The sequence below is a fragment of the Ceratosolen solmsi genome, unplaced genomic scaffold, assembly GCF_000503995.2.
Source record: "Ceratosolen solmsi marchali unplaced genomic scaffold, CerSol_1.0 scaffold14, whole genome shotgun sequence".
In the NCBI taxonomy this organism is placed as follows: Eukaryota; Metazoa; Arthropoda; class Insecta; order Hymenoptera; family Agaonidae; genus Ceratosolen; species Ceratosolen solmsi.
Genome location: NW_011948420.1, coordinates 1,940,319 through 1,957,257, shown reverse-complemented (window position 1 = coordinate 1,957,257; position 16,939 = coordinate 1,940,319). Strand labels below are relative to the sequence as shown.

The following is a 16,939-nucleotide window of genomic DNA, read 5'->3' as shown; positions in this document are numbered from 1 at the left end:
ATTGACAATGTTTAGACCGTGTTTATTGCTTGTATTTGTTCATACATAACAATGAATAATACTTAAGTATCAGGAATCCTCTCTCCTGGAAAAAGATATTGCTTATTACTACAGGATCAATACAATTATTTATTTTATTATCTTTTAATTCTATATTATTTTCCATTTATGTTGTTCATTAATTATTATTTTTTAATAACTACATACAATTATTTGAAGTTATGAAAAATTAGTGGTAAATCAATGAAATTAATAATTATTAATATTGAAACAGATTGAGATTTTAGACTAATATTTTGATCTGCAAATTTAAATAGTATTTTAATCAATTTTCTTTAGACTATCCACATTATAAAGGTAATTATTATGTTACTTACTAAAGATCTTTCAAGTTCCAAATAGTTATAAACAAATAACAAACAAAGATAGAATATTAATAACAGTAAAAAAAATTTTAACCTTAGTATTATATTTATATTTCTGACGTTAACTTTCAATATTAATTAATTTATTCAATCAGGTTTTCTAACAAAGCATGTTTCTTTTCAAATCTATATTAAATTTTTATGGGTATTTCATAACTTCCTCCATAGTACTTTCCTTCGAACTGTTTGGATAATTTGACAATTTGATCATCATCTCTATGTATCTTGATTTCCATTTCTATGCATAATTTATAAGAGTTTATATATCATCTATTCCAATTATAACTTTAAAAGAAGAAAATAATTACGTATAACTGCTTTCGTACATTATGCATATCAGTCCAACGCTGTTAAGATTTTACCATATTCTTACAAATAATTGGCCATCTCCATTGCAATTGATTGACTCCAGACTTGAATTCCAAAGGCTATTTGTGAATAATTTTCCTTCGAAGCTGCCAATCTAAATAAGATTAATTGCATCCCCGAAGCGAGAATTTATGATAGAAATTAGTTATTGTTTAAGAAACTAAAATGAAGATAAGCATAGACGCTGCGTAATTTCCTGCCTTTAAATGAAAAAAGATTTATCTCTAAAACCAATCTTGTTTTTCTAATAAATCCTGTATGAACAGCTCCTTAGATAGCAGAAAGTATAACGAAACTAGCAAATAATTTGTATTGTTGTAAATGAAAAAAATGCCAACATTATTGAATCTAATATTATAAGATGGCAAATATATAAATGTATCGATATTTAGTTTAAATATTGTATTTGGGAATATTTGCTAATGATCTTTTATTAACTAAGCACAAAAAAATTCAATTACAATATACATATTTATATTGAATTACAAAAAGATTTTAATTTGTTTTATAGCACTGTAAAGCATAATTTTACAATTTTAGGACTTTGTCAATATACCTGAAATTATGTACGATTCTGAGTATAACATATAATATATATAGTTTTTACATTAGAAATAAATATTGACATATTAACACTTTTTAAATAACGTAAATCTTGAAAAATTGTTTTAATAATATAAATCATTATATTGTCAGTTATCTATACAATTTAGGAATCATTAATATATTTTTACATATGGAAATGTGTATATTTGCAAATGTTAAATTTAAGGCCTACGTAGTAAGTTTTTTAAAATTAAACTCAACATAAACAATTGTAATTATTCATTAAATGGTTGTATAAGAAATTACGCTATTGTAATCGATAAATATTTAAACAAATCAAAATTTATTTTACTTTGTTAATTTAACAATTCAAGAATATGTAAAGTATGTATTTTTAATTCTGCAAAATACCTTTTTACATCCGAAATATTTATTAATTTATCTACATTATTTTTAATGTCATATCTTAAAAAATAAATAAATGTTAACGAGCATATATGAATTTTAAAATATATATAGTTTATAAAAATTATTAGGAAAATTTTCAATTAATTTTCTATTAAAGATAAAGCTTGATATTTTGGAAAATCCACTGATTTTATACAATTTTTAACTTTGAAACTAGGAAATAATCCTGTTATGCTAGTTCTCAAGTTTCTTCCTTTTGAATATCCATCCCAATGATTTCCATATACTTCTATTTCATCATTAATTCTTAATTCTATTTCTCCTTCCCTTTTCGGTATATGGTCTAATATAACAATTTGAGGATGTGGATTTTGACCTCCATAATAATATATATCATCTAACGAAGCAAATCTATTAGAGGCATCTAGATATTGGGTTTGCATTAATTCATAAGCAACGCGACATACTTGAGAACTAAACGTACATACTAAATAATCACACAAGGAAAGAAAATGAATATCTATTATTATTCCTTGTAGGGATAAATTAGAATAACGACGAGATACCGAAGCTGTTTGCGCTATATCTGTATCTGCTATAATTTCATACTCTAGATACCGTTTTTTGGCAGTAATGATCACTTTCGGATCATCACTCGCTAAAAAAATTCGTTTTATTTCGGGCTTTGTTTCTAAACTATCAAAATATTGCTGAACTTTAAGCATATATTCATCTATATCATGAAAAGCAGCTTCAGTACCTACTTTATCTGTTCTACGTATATGTATACCAACAATAGGATTATTAAATTTTATCTTTTGTTTTTTATTTTCTAACAATATTTTCGTACTTTCATTTGGCCTCATTAGATATTTCAAAACTTGACCCACCCACCAAACGAGTGGATATCCATGAATTTTCTGAAGTCTTTGAGCTAAATCAGCAGGTACACTTGGAGGTTGAAATATAGGTTTTGGATATACATTATCTACGATAGGTAATGTAATAACTTGTTTTGATTGATCACCAGGCCAATTTGCATGAGTTTCGCCACTGTCAGAAAGACACGTATCACTAAGTGGTTTAAATACAGATTCCCAACCTTCTTTTTGATATCTCCATCCCTTTGATTTTAATATAAGTGTTCTTTCGGTTCCATAGGCTACGAGAAAACAATATACCAAATGATGTATCTGTAAATAAAAAATTATTTACACTACTAAATTATTCTAGTTTTTTTTTATACTTTAAATTTTTATTTGTATTAAAAAATACTTTGATATATTACCTGGCAACCGAAACCACATCCTTTATTTATATTGCATATTAACTTTTTTGCACTGCTACAGTTTTGAGGATTTTGTAGATAGCTGTGTAAATAATATTTAATTAATTATAAAAAAATAGAAATACAAAAACTGAAATAAAACTTAATCAAAATAAATGTAATAAATTATGCAATGCTTTATATGCGAAGATTTAAGTACTTATCCTTTGAGATAGAAAATATCTCATAAATAATTATTTGACCATTTTTGTATAATTTAAAAAAATATTAAAAAATTAATAATATATAGTTGTTTAGGTTACAAATTCGTTCTACAAATTTGTAAATGAATGCAGCTAAGAAATCTTCAGTTTAGTAGAAATTATGGAATTAATCAATCAGTAAAAAACAAATTAAAAAATAAATAAATTTCTGTGAAAGTAGCACATGTAAAAGTGAATAATATATATTACACAAAATTGATATTTAAAATTTCCGTTTTGATTAAAATGAATAAATTATTAATTTTCATTAAATCTACTTAAATAATTATCTTCGATCACTTGTATCTAATGTGTTTTTTATAACAATGAAAGTAAAAAGGCACTATTTTGAAATACTATTATAACTAATGAGTGAGAAGCGAGGAGCAGTTTCGACTTTAGTCAAGATATTTGAAATAATTACAAACATTCTTTACTAATGATTGCACACATAACATCAATTTCGGCACAAAATAATATTGCATTTATTGTTTGAATATATAGTCATTTTGAAGTATAAATAAACACGACACAATATGAAAAAAAAAATTAATTAAAGGCTACACAATTAATCGTATTAATTGTAGGTTGCAGAATGCAGAAATTTCAAAAGTATTACAACGTTGATACAATATCTGTCATCAAAAAATCTTAAGTAATAATCTACTAAATAACGAAAAATTCAAAATCTCTTATAAAAGCAATAGAATTATTTTTTTAGATACTAAAATTCATATTACTGCACAGATTACAATCATTTGAGTTATATTCGCGAACAATGCTATTGACAAGAAATCAATTATACCGATAAACATTTTGTTGAGACTTCGTGTTGAACCTTTTATGATATTGGTGATGCTAGATCAGTTGGTGTAGAAAACTTTGACTTCGTATTAAATCATGTCATAGTATCTTCTATAGACTTTATTTCCTTTTTATTATTATAATTTTTATCTCCGTTCAAAGTAGAAGAGAAGTACGAGCTATTTTTTACTATAGAATTTTTAATAATCTACGATATAAGTACCAAAATAGTAACTACATTGATATGATCCTTATATGATTGGTCTTAGATGAGCTGGCAGGCTGAAAACAGTTATTTATTTGAATTATCTTCAATATTTTAAAAGATTCTAAAATAAGAGATAAGGAATTCGATACCTTAATCCAATATTAGAAGCTATTAAGAAATTCTTTACACATCTTTTAAATGCTCATATGTATATTGACAGATAAAGTAGCTGGTAAGTAACTGTATTAAGTGATGAATTCAAAATATCTCGGACTTCTGTAATTGAAGAGTTCCATCTTTCCCAATATTTTTCTGAAGTATATAAACTCTATTTTTAAATAATACTTAATAATGACCCTTATTATCAAATATCATGTTAAGTTCTGAAAAATTATTCTTTGTATGAAATCACAGAACACTGACTTAGTGGATCAATGTATTTAGTTGAATATTCATTTTATTTAAAAAATATTCTTTATTTAGATGTGAATGTACTCAATAATTTAATAAGCATTTAAGAGATTCAGAATATATTCTTAAATGAATATTATCTTTGAATTTGAAACAGATCGTATTGAGTAATAACTATAACGAGCAAACAATGTTGAAGGCCATTAAATAAACCAGTATCACCATCTGTTTTTATAATAAAACTACTTTGGATATTTTTGATATATATTAACACTGAGATTAAAGGAATATAAAATAGTTACTATCAGTATCAGATTATAGAAGTCTTATTGTCAATCATTTCTTTACTAAGCGATGTTTGTTATGAGAATAATTCAAATATCTCAATAAAATTGTCCATTCTGCTATAAAATTTAAAGCTAATATACAAGGAATTCAGATCTGCAATAGACTGATTCATATTACAGAAAATATTTATTTTGATAAAATTGAATTTAATGATGTTAGATTAATATGACTGATAATCCATAGTTTCAATGTTCGTTTCATGTTCCGATACTAAATTTTCTAACATTTTGTTAGATTTAATTTATGAATCTTATGGGTAATATTAATTTATTTTTTAAATAAGCATGTATATGAAAACTACGTAAATTTGTAAATATTTTTATCACATATACTTTCAATTTTATTGTTTAGCATTTTTATTATTTTATCACTAATATTTTAAATCAATATTCTGTATTATATGCTATAATATAGTTTATTTATTTAACATTAAATATAGATTAAGAATCTTCAAGATCCACATCTCTATTATATAACGCATTACTTTATGGATCATATTACAAGTGTAATTTATATCCAATGCTTTAACATTTATAACATCGAATTCTAGATTTAATATCTGCAACTTGTAAAATGCAAATCCATATATGTAATCCCACTTTGAATCATCTAAAATAGTGAACTATATACTTTATTTTTACATAAATTTTATTATGAACAAGAAAACTTTCAGTTATACAGTTATACATAACCAAAATAATTTGCTTTAAAGATTCTAACATATATTTTCTAATATTTTTTCCCTTGAAAGTATAATTGTCTTCTTTAAATTATAATTGATTAAACTGCATTTTATATTATATTATTGTAATGTTCTTCAGCAAAAATTAATAAATTAATGACTTCTTTTGTAAAAGTAATTTTAAACTCCATTAATATTAAATATTGGGTTTGTTCAAATCAATATTAATGGTTTTTAAACTTAAATAAGTTTTTAATTATAATTAATCAATTGCATTCTTCAATTTTGAAGAATGAAAAAATCATCTTTCAACTATTTGGTACATATTAATCGAGTCATCTATTTTAATCTCATTCTTCAAGGAAATAATTTCTACTAATATATTTTTTTTATTAATTTATTTATGATATCTTCACGTGTTAATGCAATAAAAAGATTAAAATTCATGAAGCTTAACTACTTTTTTCTAATTTATATGATAATGATATATTGTTTTGTAATATGTTGTATAGGTAAATTCTTTACACATATATCAATCTGTTTGAATTCTTTCAAACTATATTTTTTCAGTTACTTGTAGAAACATAAAATTCGTGCAATAGTATTTCATTATTTTTTAAAATTGTTACAAAATATATTATTCATGTATAAAAATTTAATAAAAAATTTAGAATTGTATAATCTAATAAAAACATATCTATGCCATTAAGAAATTCACAAATACAATAATTTGTAAAAATACTAGTATTCTAAATATCTGTATTATATAATTTTATATCTCAAAACGAATAATTATTACGAATTGATAAAATCGTCAGAAAAACTTTATAGTAATTTTTGAAAAAAATAAAATAAAATTATATGTGTATTGTAAATCAAAATTTAACATAACATTCTATATTGTACATAAAAAGAATTTAAAAAGAAATATAATAAATATTCATTTATTATTTTCAATTGTTTATATATGGTATTAGTTGTCAATAGAAAATTTTCATTTTATCTTTGTCAAATTTTCAATAAAATTTGTATATATATATATATCTTATAAATATATAATTACAAAAATTAATTTTTTGGTAATAAAATGATTTAATTTGTTTATATTCTCAATAACTATACATTATTTGTAGCTTTTACAAGCCCTTGAAAACATACCTGAAGCGTTTTTGAACTAATTCAGATATTTCAAAAGATTCTTTTTCACGCCACTTTGCATATCCATCTATATTAGATAACTTATCTACATTAATTGCTAAGGATTTTTTATAATCGTTAAAATGATCTATCATTGTTTCAATATCATTTTTCAAATTATGGCTTTGTGTATTTTTCTTGATTTTATTTAATTCTGCATTAATAAAATACCTAAAATAATGACAAAATTTGATTAATTTATGTAAGTTGATTTTAGTATAATATTTATAAATTATTTAATTTGTTCTTTATATTGAATTATCTGAATACAAATATTCTATAGAAAATATTATATATCGTATATTTTTACATAAATATCTTAAAGGATATAATACTTACGCTAATTTGAAGCAACTAAATATTTTGTTAAATTTATGATTTGTTAAATATAACCACTATGTTTAAGATGCTCAATTATTATCGAAGTAGATTAAAGGTTTAGAGTATGTAGCTAATAATAACTGTTTGGGTTGTTGAATTTAACTTGGGAGGTTATATTTAATTATTTTTTCTTTTTTGATTATTTAGATTGATAAATCGATTATATAATTTTGTAGTTACTAATTTCTCCATTTTCGATCACTACTTTTATTGTCTACTTATGTGTAATATCTCAAAAGGATAATGCAAGATATCACTTCCAAATGGTAGTTTTCATGATGACTTCTCTTAATCTGCTAATAATACATATGGAAGTATAGAATCGATTTGTTTTTTTTCAGCCTTGAATCATGATTCTTACTGTTATTTTTAAGCATATTTTTATATTGAGTTTTAGTAGTGTTGCGGTTATAGCTATTGATGTTCATTAATCTCACTTTTATTATAGATCTTAATTATATTTAAAAAATGTTTTGAAACTATTGTAATAACTGATAAAAGAGAAAGCTTGTATTATTTTTTCCTTATATTTATTAAGTTTATATAATTTTATAATTGTTTTTTTGTTATTATTTATTATATAAAGTACATGAAATGAAATTTTAATATATAAATAATAAATATGAAAAATTAAAAGGTTACTTAGTATAAAAAAAGCGATTGCTTTAATGGATATATTATATATTTACATTTGAATATTAGAAGTTATTAACGAACGCTTTATTATTTGCGAATATTTCATAATGCCTCGATAGTATTTTGTTGTTAAAACTTTTAATGAGTATTTAATTTTATATTTAACAATTTGATGAATTCTTGAACATTTTTATACATTTTTATACTAAATTTATATAAATTTTTTGTGCTATAGTTATAGCATATATATCATATAGTTATATAAATTGTTATTTATATAATATTGAAAATCAAGTTACAAATTATTAATTTTGTACGTATATTTTATAATTTCGATATATTTGTGAAGTAAAATTAATACTATTTAACTTTGATGTATATAATAAACCTAGTGTTTGGGATATCATTTTCTTTGTGATAATGCAAATACCTTACAAAAGTTTTTATTGCTTATATCACTTCTTCTATTATAAAATAATTTGTTTTAAGAATAGCTTACGAGTTTGAAGAAGAAATAGAAAATTAAAATTCATATTCACTAAGAAATCAATAAGAAGTAGATAATTGATTATCTGCATCATGAGATTAACTTCTTTAAATAACAATTAGAAGAAACTATTATTGTTACCTAATTATAAAAATAGCATAGTAATATCCAATACAATATATAAATCAATAATAATAATTCAAAACTATTTACAAATTTTTCGATGATATATTATGTTTTTTTAAGATTTGTATGCATAGATATTTATAAATATTATATAGATTATAGTGTATCTAGCATATAATGGTAGAAGTGCCAAACAAATGGTAAGTATGTATTACAAATGTATAATTATTATTGAGCACAGGTACAGTGCAAGTACGTATTGTAAGGTATTACGCTATATGGGTAAACATTTTGTATAAACACAATACTTAACAATAACTTTGCTTATATACGAACAACTGATAAATAGCTGATAATTTAGGGAGGTTGGGACGATAGTATGCTAACATACGCTTTTAGTATATATGAAACGTAAACTTTGACTTTCAACTCACACAGTTTTTCTTATACCAAGTGTATAACTTTATGCCACAAAGCTCAAATCGTAAATGTATTATATTATACGGTGCGGTGAATACCAAAACAGAACAGTGGTTCAAGGATTTTTACTCATCATTCATCTGTCATTTAAAAATACGCAATCATTGAACTTTTTTTCTTTGATTTTTTGACATATTCTTCCTTTTTAGATATTTTAAAAATCTATCCCCATTATGTCGCCTTATTAGTATATCTTCACAGTTTTTCTTCAGTTACATATTTGAGTAAGTCACATTTACATAGTACTCATGGGCACATAAATCGCGTTTGTTAAATTAATTACAAATTAAATATTAGTGGTCGTAAATAATTAAATAAAGAGCAATTTTCAATTAAAAATTTTTTTTATTAAAAGTACTTCATTATAAATTTTATGACTGTAAATTAAGCATTTTTTTAATTTAACTTTCAAAATTCTATAACGAACCACGCTTTAATTTTGAGTAATTCAAACTAAAGAATAAATACAAAACTTATAATACATATTTATTATAATATCAACAATATATATTTATAATTTTAACAACTCTTATAAAAATTAAAAATTACAAATAAACTTTATATATATTACTAAAATTATATTTTCGCATATATTAATAGAATAATCTAACATGAAAAATAGATAATCTAACATATTTTTAGATTATTAAAAAAATTAGACAATGAATCCACAATATCGTTTTGCTTTTTCAATTGGAAATAAACTATTAATATAATTAAAAAATTAGTTTTCTGCTAGTAATAAAAATTTCTGACAATATGAAATAATATTTAATGATTTTTTTTGCTACAATCCTTTAAATTGTTTTATATACAAATTTTTAATACTATGTTAAATTTCAATTGTAAATTTGAGTTATACTATCAAAATATATGTCCACTTTATATGTTGTTCTCATTGAAGACAATAATAAATTCCAAATGAATGAACAAAAGAAAAGATATATATATATATATATATATATATATATATATATATAATTCTGTTCTGTTCATTGAAGAAAGAACTCTAATTAATATTTTCATTAATTTATAAAATAATAGCAAATTTACCTTACTTTAATTTACAAAAAAAAAATTCACTCACGTTAATTATATATTTTACATTATTATATAGCGATTCGATTCACTTTTTATGTAAAATTTTACTTTCTGAGAAGAAGCTTAAATATAATATTCCTAATGATCCTAATAACCCAAAAAAAAAAAAATCTTAAAGAATCGAAAATATCCTTGATAAAAATATTAGAATATTTTTTTAGTTTATGCATTATTTTGATTAGTAGTATAGACTTTAATATATGAAACTAACAAATTCAATATTATAATATGTACTGCTATTCAAGTTATATTCACTACATTTATATTTAAAATTAGAATTTACAATAGCCAATAATAATTTTAATATTTTATTTAAATAAACATAGCATTTTTTATTTTATACCTCTTACTTAAATATATATAATGCCATGACACAATTTTTTTTAGTTGCAACAAAAAAATTGTGCTATAAATTGTACTTACCACATTTCCTGAACATCGTTTCTGATCTTTCGTCGAATTTCTTCGTATTTTAATGTTGGTTCAAAATATTTCTTATTAATATCATCTTGTCGCTTAATTAAATCACGATTAACAGAATTTGTTTGTATTTTATTAGGAACCGTTTTTAAATAACTTTCTTGTGCAGCTCCAAAATTACTTCTAGAAATATATATATAAATTATTACTTCATAAAAAATTAAGAAGTGTACATAATTATTAAATATAACTGATTCCAATTTAACTAATTTACAACGATTATAAAGGAGTAGAGTATAGTAAAGAATGGAGGATGGATGGAGGAATGAAAGCAAACGAATGATAGACATCATAATAAAATAAAAAGTTACGGTAAACATTTACTATCCCAAAGATAGAAGTACATTAAATCCTGTTATTACGAGAAATGAAAATGGAAAATATTTTGGTGCGAATTATTCTTACCTTGATTTATTACAAGATATACGTAAAGATATACATAGAGAGACGTAACGATATATAAAAATATGTATCATATAAAAGATATATAAAGGGGAGAGACAAAAAAACTTTTATGATTTATTAAGATTTTTTTTGTATAATATATTTGAAAATCATAATAATTGTATAAGCAGCCTTAAAAGTTTGTGTAAAAATGTAATTAGCGACATATTTATGATGCCGTTTCTACCGAAACTCACGTAATTAATATTAAATTAATATTGAATCATTAGTTATGAGTAGGTGATAACGTTACGAGTAGTTAATGATATTAATAACGATAGGAGTAATAGAACAAAGATATACAATATGATATAGGAAATTTTCTAATGTCAGTGTCTATACATTAATAAAAAATAATAGCTTGAACATACATTTTAATTCAGAAAATTTGTCGATTCGATTTTAGGATGCCGATACTTTGCAATATTATTATATTTAGTTACTTATAAGTGTATGTGCCAATGTACATGTATTTTTATACATAATTAAGAAACTCTATTACTGTTAATAGCATTACTTAATTAATATTCTACCATGAATTGAAAAAAAAAACTGGAGATATAATTAATTGCATTCATAATTATAGCTTATAATATATTTTAAAATTAAGAAAATTGCAACAAAAAAGAATTGGGTTGTTATTGTTATTCACAAGCTATAATCTGAATACTCGTTTGTACATATCATAATTTTTAAAATTTTCAAAAATAAAGAATAAAAGTACTTTATATTTAATTTATTAATTAAAAATTATAAATAATTACTTTTAAAAAATGTATGAGAAATAAGAATTATTTTTATTATTTATTTATTGATAGATTTTCTAATGTTTTATGGCATAAGAAATTAATAAATATCAATTTCAAAGACATTAGAAATAATGCTATTACAATTAATTTCTTTAATATTTTATACTTACCCTAATATAATATTCCGAAGAGCCTTATTTTGTTTTTTAAGCATGTGTAAATTATTAATCATGTGCAATAATCGTTCACTATCTTCTTTGGAGTCTGGATTATAATCAGATGAATTTATCGAATTATTTTTAAACATATGATTTATTGATAAAATAATTGTTAGTAACCATACACTAATCAACAAAATACTAACTTTTCCTAAATAATTACATCTATTATAACTATTTCGGAATAAAGTCATGCTTATCTGAAACAAAATTAATTAAATTTGTTATGATTATTATTATTATAAAAGTGATTAGTTAATAGATAATCAGAGATAATAACTAGAATACATTTGCTTAATAATATTAAATATAAGGAAATGTACATCATAGCTTGTGAAAAGTAATCATAAATTATGATTACGTCTCTCTACGATAAAAAATATATGGTTCAATATTTATTATATTGTTTTTCGATTTTCAAATGTTTAAGTGCCTTCTAAATAATGTTCACGGTTCAATAAAATCAGTTTCATACTGTTTTCAGTGGGCTAAATAGAGCTTTTGTAGTTTATTCATTGATTTTATTCAATTCTAATATGATACAATTATCAAAATCGTTTACAGTTTATATCGTATAAAATGAAAACAATATAAATATTCGATTCTAATATGCTACTATTATCAAAATCCTTTACAGTTTATATTATATAAAATGAAAACAATATACAGTTCTAGCATAAGTAATTGTAAACAAATAAACAATATAATAAAATGAAAAATATAGCATTGATACAAATAGAAATTAGCACATTATATCTTGTATATAGAAATTAGTAATTTCTTGTTACTCATTACTACAATATTTTTGAATGTACATAAGAAATTATTGAAAATTTAAATATAAAATCTAAAATTATTGCATACACTTACATTATAAACTAGGGTAATAATGAAATTTATATTGCAACAATTATATTAAACATAACAATAAAATTTTTAATAAAAAAAGTAATCAAAATAAATTTTTAATAATTAGCTTACAACAATGCTACATATATTATATAAAAAATCTAGTGTTATCATAATTAAATATAGTAAATTATAATTTAATAATACATTTAGTAGAAATTTTGACTTTCAGAATATTTTAGAGTTATTATCAGACGAATAAATAAATGTATATAGAAATTATAATATAAAAATAAATAGGATTTTAAAATTGTAAATCCAAAATAAAATTTGTGATTTTGAAGGTGAATAAAAAATAATTAAAACAAATTGATAAAAGAATATATATTTTATATACACTTAGTATTTAAAAAAAATTTTTTTATATATGTAATTATAATGTAGTTGAGAAAATAATCTAACAATAACATTTTTTGTGCAATTATAACTTAATTTAACTTTATATAACTTAAGCTTTATATTTCCACTAAGTATTTATAAGATAAGTAAAATTTTTTTTAATTATAAATCTTAACAGTAATTTTAATTTTATGTACAAAATTTTATTCTTTCTTACTTATTCTTTCGAAAATTACACTAACAAAGTTGTTTTAGCTTACTTTAAATAGTGAGATATTAAATTATGATTAGTCTTAAGTATTCACAAAATTTATGATCTATTTGCAGACTGTCTATATAAAAGTTTTCATAGAAATGAGAAATATTTAGTTTATGAATATTTATAAAAAGTTTATAAGATATAGTATTTGATAATGTCTGTCTATTAAGGCATTACGGAATAGAAAAAGCGTGTAAAAAATAGATACAATAAATCTTACTATTTTAAAAATGGGAAGAATTGAAATTAAAAAAGGTGCAAAAGATATTCAAATACAAGATTGGGAAGTGAAGGAAGAAAGATGAAGGAAATATTTAATGGAATTTAAATTGATTGTAGATATTCGAATTATATATTTTGTTAAATCTCTTTAAGGTTGAAAGACTAAATAAAGTATGTATAAATATATTAGATACCTTCATGCCAATCTTTAAACATCATTAATAAGGTATGGAATTAATTTAATATTAATACAGATTCTATGGGATAAAATCAAAAAACAAAGTTTTTTGGATCTTAAAAGCTAAAATTAGTGATAACATTTAAATTATAATTATTTAGATAGTGCAAGGCAAAACGCATATTATTTATAGATATAATTATATATAGTTATTTATACACAAATTTTTTAATTTGACTATTTGACTTCTTATTTGTATTTAATATTTGTAACTAGGAATGTATACAAAGAGTTCAACTATGTTATTTGTAAATCTATTTTGTTAACTACAAAAGAACAGAACACATCTATAAACAAATCTACACATTAAATAAATCTTATTGTCTTACAAAGCAGTCATGGTTATCAAAAAAATTTCATTACGATATCTGTTCAGGAAATTTTTATTTCAATTATACTATTTTTTTCTTAAGCAAAGGTTGTGGTTTCTTTTGTCTTCCAGATAAATTCCGTAATATAGCATAAAATTGCTAGTATATTGCACCAAAATTGTATGACAAGATAACTATTGATCAAAGGGAATAATCCAGCACCTGTGTATACAGTTATTTTTTTATTAATTTTAAATATATATTTAGTTGATATACTCGTAATTCTATTTCGACCATTACATTCTAGCACACGTTATTCTTATTTATTTTTGTGTTGTAATCTAATTTAGATGGTATACCCTCACATATCATTTGCGTTATACAATGTTAATATGATCAATAAAATAAGTATTTTAATGAAAGTTAAAGTTAAAATATGTGACTATTTCATATATTACAATTTGTATATATCAACAATTGTTGTAGCTTTTGATTTTATCAATGATTTTAATGTAAAAATATGAATTTATCACGTTTTCTTCCGTGATATCTAAATTTTCTAAAACTCAACATGTTTATATTAGTTAAATAAAAATTATTATATACATAAACTGTGTTTTAGAATTTTGTAATATTTGATTAATAAAATAACTTATATATATTTTTAATTTTTAAACATAAATATAATTATATAAATACTAAATATATTTAATAATAATTTAATTTTTATAATAGATCAATGAAAGTAAAATATTCAATGTTCAAAAATTAATAAGATTGTTTCGGCTCTCTAATTATGTGTATGGTATCATATTCATAGAACAATAACATTATTTTATAAGAAATTATAAAAAAATTAATTTTTAAATTACACACACACACACACACATATATATATATATATATATATATATATATATATATATTGATTTTATAATTTCTATTTTCAAAACTATAATCAATTATTATTAACATTTTAATAAAATCATTAGGAAAACAATTAATCGATTATATCTAATTATATTATTGGTGTAATCATAATAAACTTTATCTACATTATTAATTTAAAATTTGAATTATAAAATTGTGAAATGTCAACTGATATATGTTTTCAGTAGTTTAACATTTCTTATTTTAAAAATATTCTTTTAATTTAAAAATATTGAGTAATTTATGATATGTATAGTTTAATTTTTAAAAATGTATATAAAGAATAATAGAATTTCATAGAATTTAATTTAATAGAATTTTCTATCTATATATATAATTAATACATAGATAGATTTTTACCAGCTTTAAAATATTAATATTTTTTAATTTTCAACAATTTAATTATTTTAAAGTTTATTCGTTTTATAAATTATAATTATTAAAATTATAAGTGTTTAAAATATCCGATTTAACATTAATTTAGTTAAATAATTTAATTTATTTAATATTTGTAGAGTAAATGTGTAAAGAAAACAAATGAAACATAAACTTAATTATACAAAAAAATATAAGTATTTTAAAAAACTATATGTATTTATATACCTGATGTTATTTTAGTTTACTTTTTATTGTTAAATATTTCATTTGATTTAATATCAATAATTTTAAATACAAATTTACTTTAGCGATGTTATAAATTTCAGTCAATATGTTCATATAGTACTCTAACCTTACATTAATTAATAAGAAAATTAATTTAGAAATTATTATGATAAAATTGCAATTTTTAACAGTGTACATTGGCATAATTAAAATAATATTTTTAAATAAAGCTCAAATTCAACATTATTTAAAAATTATTTATTTATTAATAATGTTTGATGGTAACTAAGAAAATTAATAAATATTCTAGTCAATTTTATTATGTTATTTTTATCTATATAAAATTAAAAATTTTACTAATATTTAAATTTTATATTTTAACTAATTGTTAACATACCTTGCAATAAGAATGCAGATCTACGTATTATACGATGAAAAGATACCAATCCGTATTAAATTATTTTATTAATGTACAAATAAAATTTGTATTTTTCGTATGAAAGAAAACATTCAATATCCAATACGCATGCGTGAATTTAATTGCTTGTATATTTTATCAAAATTATTGATAATTTCAGAGAAGTTTAATAATATGAAAATACTAACAAATAATTTAAAAATAATCATATCTAAAGCTGAATATAGATTATTTAATTTTTTTTTACAATTTTACTAGTCAATTAAATATTTTTAATTATACACATTAATCATATTTATTCTAATAAATAACGTTTATTAATAATTATGTAACATCTTGTTCAATTTATATATATATATTTTAAATTATTAGAAATCTTTATTTAAAATATTCATGATATATATTTTATTAATTTATACAAGAGTTTTAAGTGTTTTAATTTACATTTTCACTACCGGATGTTTTATTATAAAAAAAGCAGGCTTATTTCAATATAGTTTACCAATTCAAAATTTTGATATATTTAATAAATCAATCTATCTAAAAAATAAATCAAATCTATTAAATAAAGTAATAAGCACCGTCATGAAGAAAATAATTTTATAACTATTTGTGAATTCGAATAATACGCGAACTATTGTTTAATACAAATTTTTATCGTAAATAGCTTCAGTATCTAG

At 21.3% G+C, this 16,939-nt stretch overlaps 1 protein-coding gene across 1 annotated transcript; it reads right to left on the bottom strand.

Annotated features, from left to right (window-relative positions):
• Positions 1–1,906: 1,906 nt before the first annotated feature.
• FucT6 (alpha-(1,6)-fucosyltransferase 8) lies at positions 1,907–12,226 on the bottom strand (the record flags this gene model as incomplete). Its single annotated transcript, XM_011497967.1, has 5 exons — positions 11,983–12,226; positions 10,563–10,742; positions 6,890–7,099; positions 3,037–3,118; positions 1,907–2,941 (listed from the first exon to the last, which is right to left on the bottom strand). Coding segments are annotated over exons 1-5 (1,749 nt in total), but the record flags the coding sequence as incomplete, so codon positions are not given.
• Positions 12,227–16,939: the final 4,713 nt, after the last annotated feature.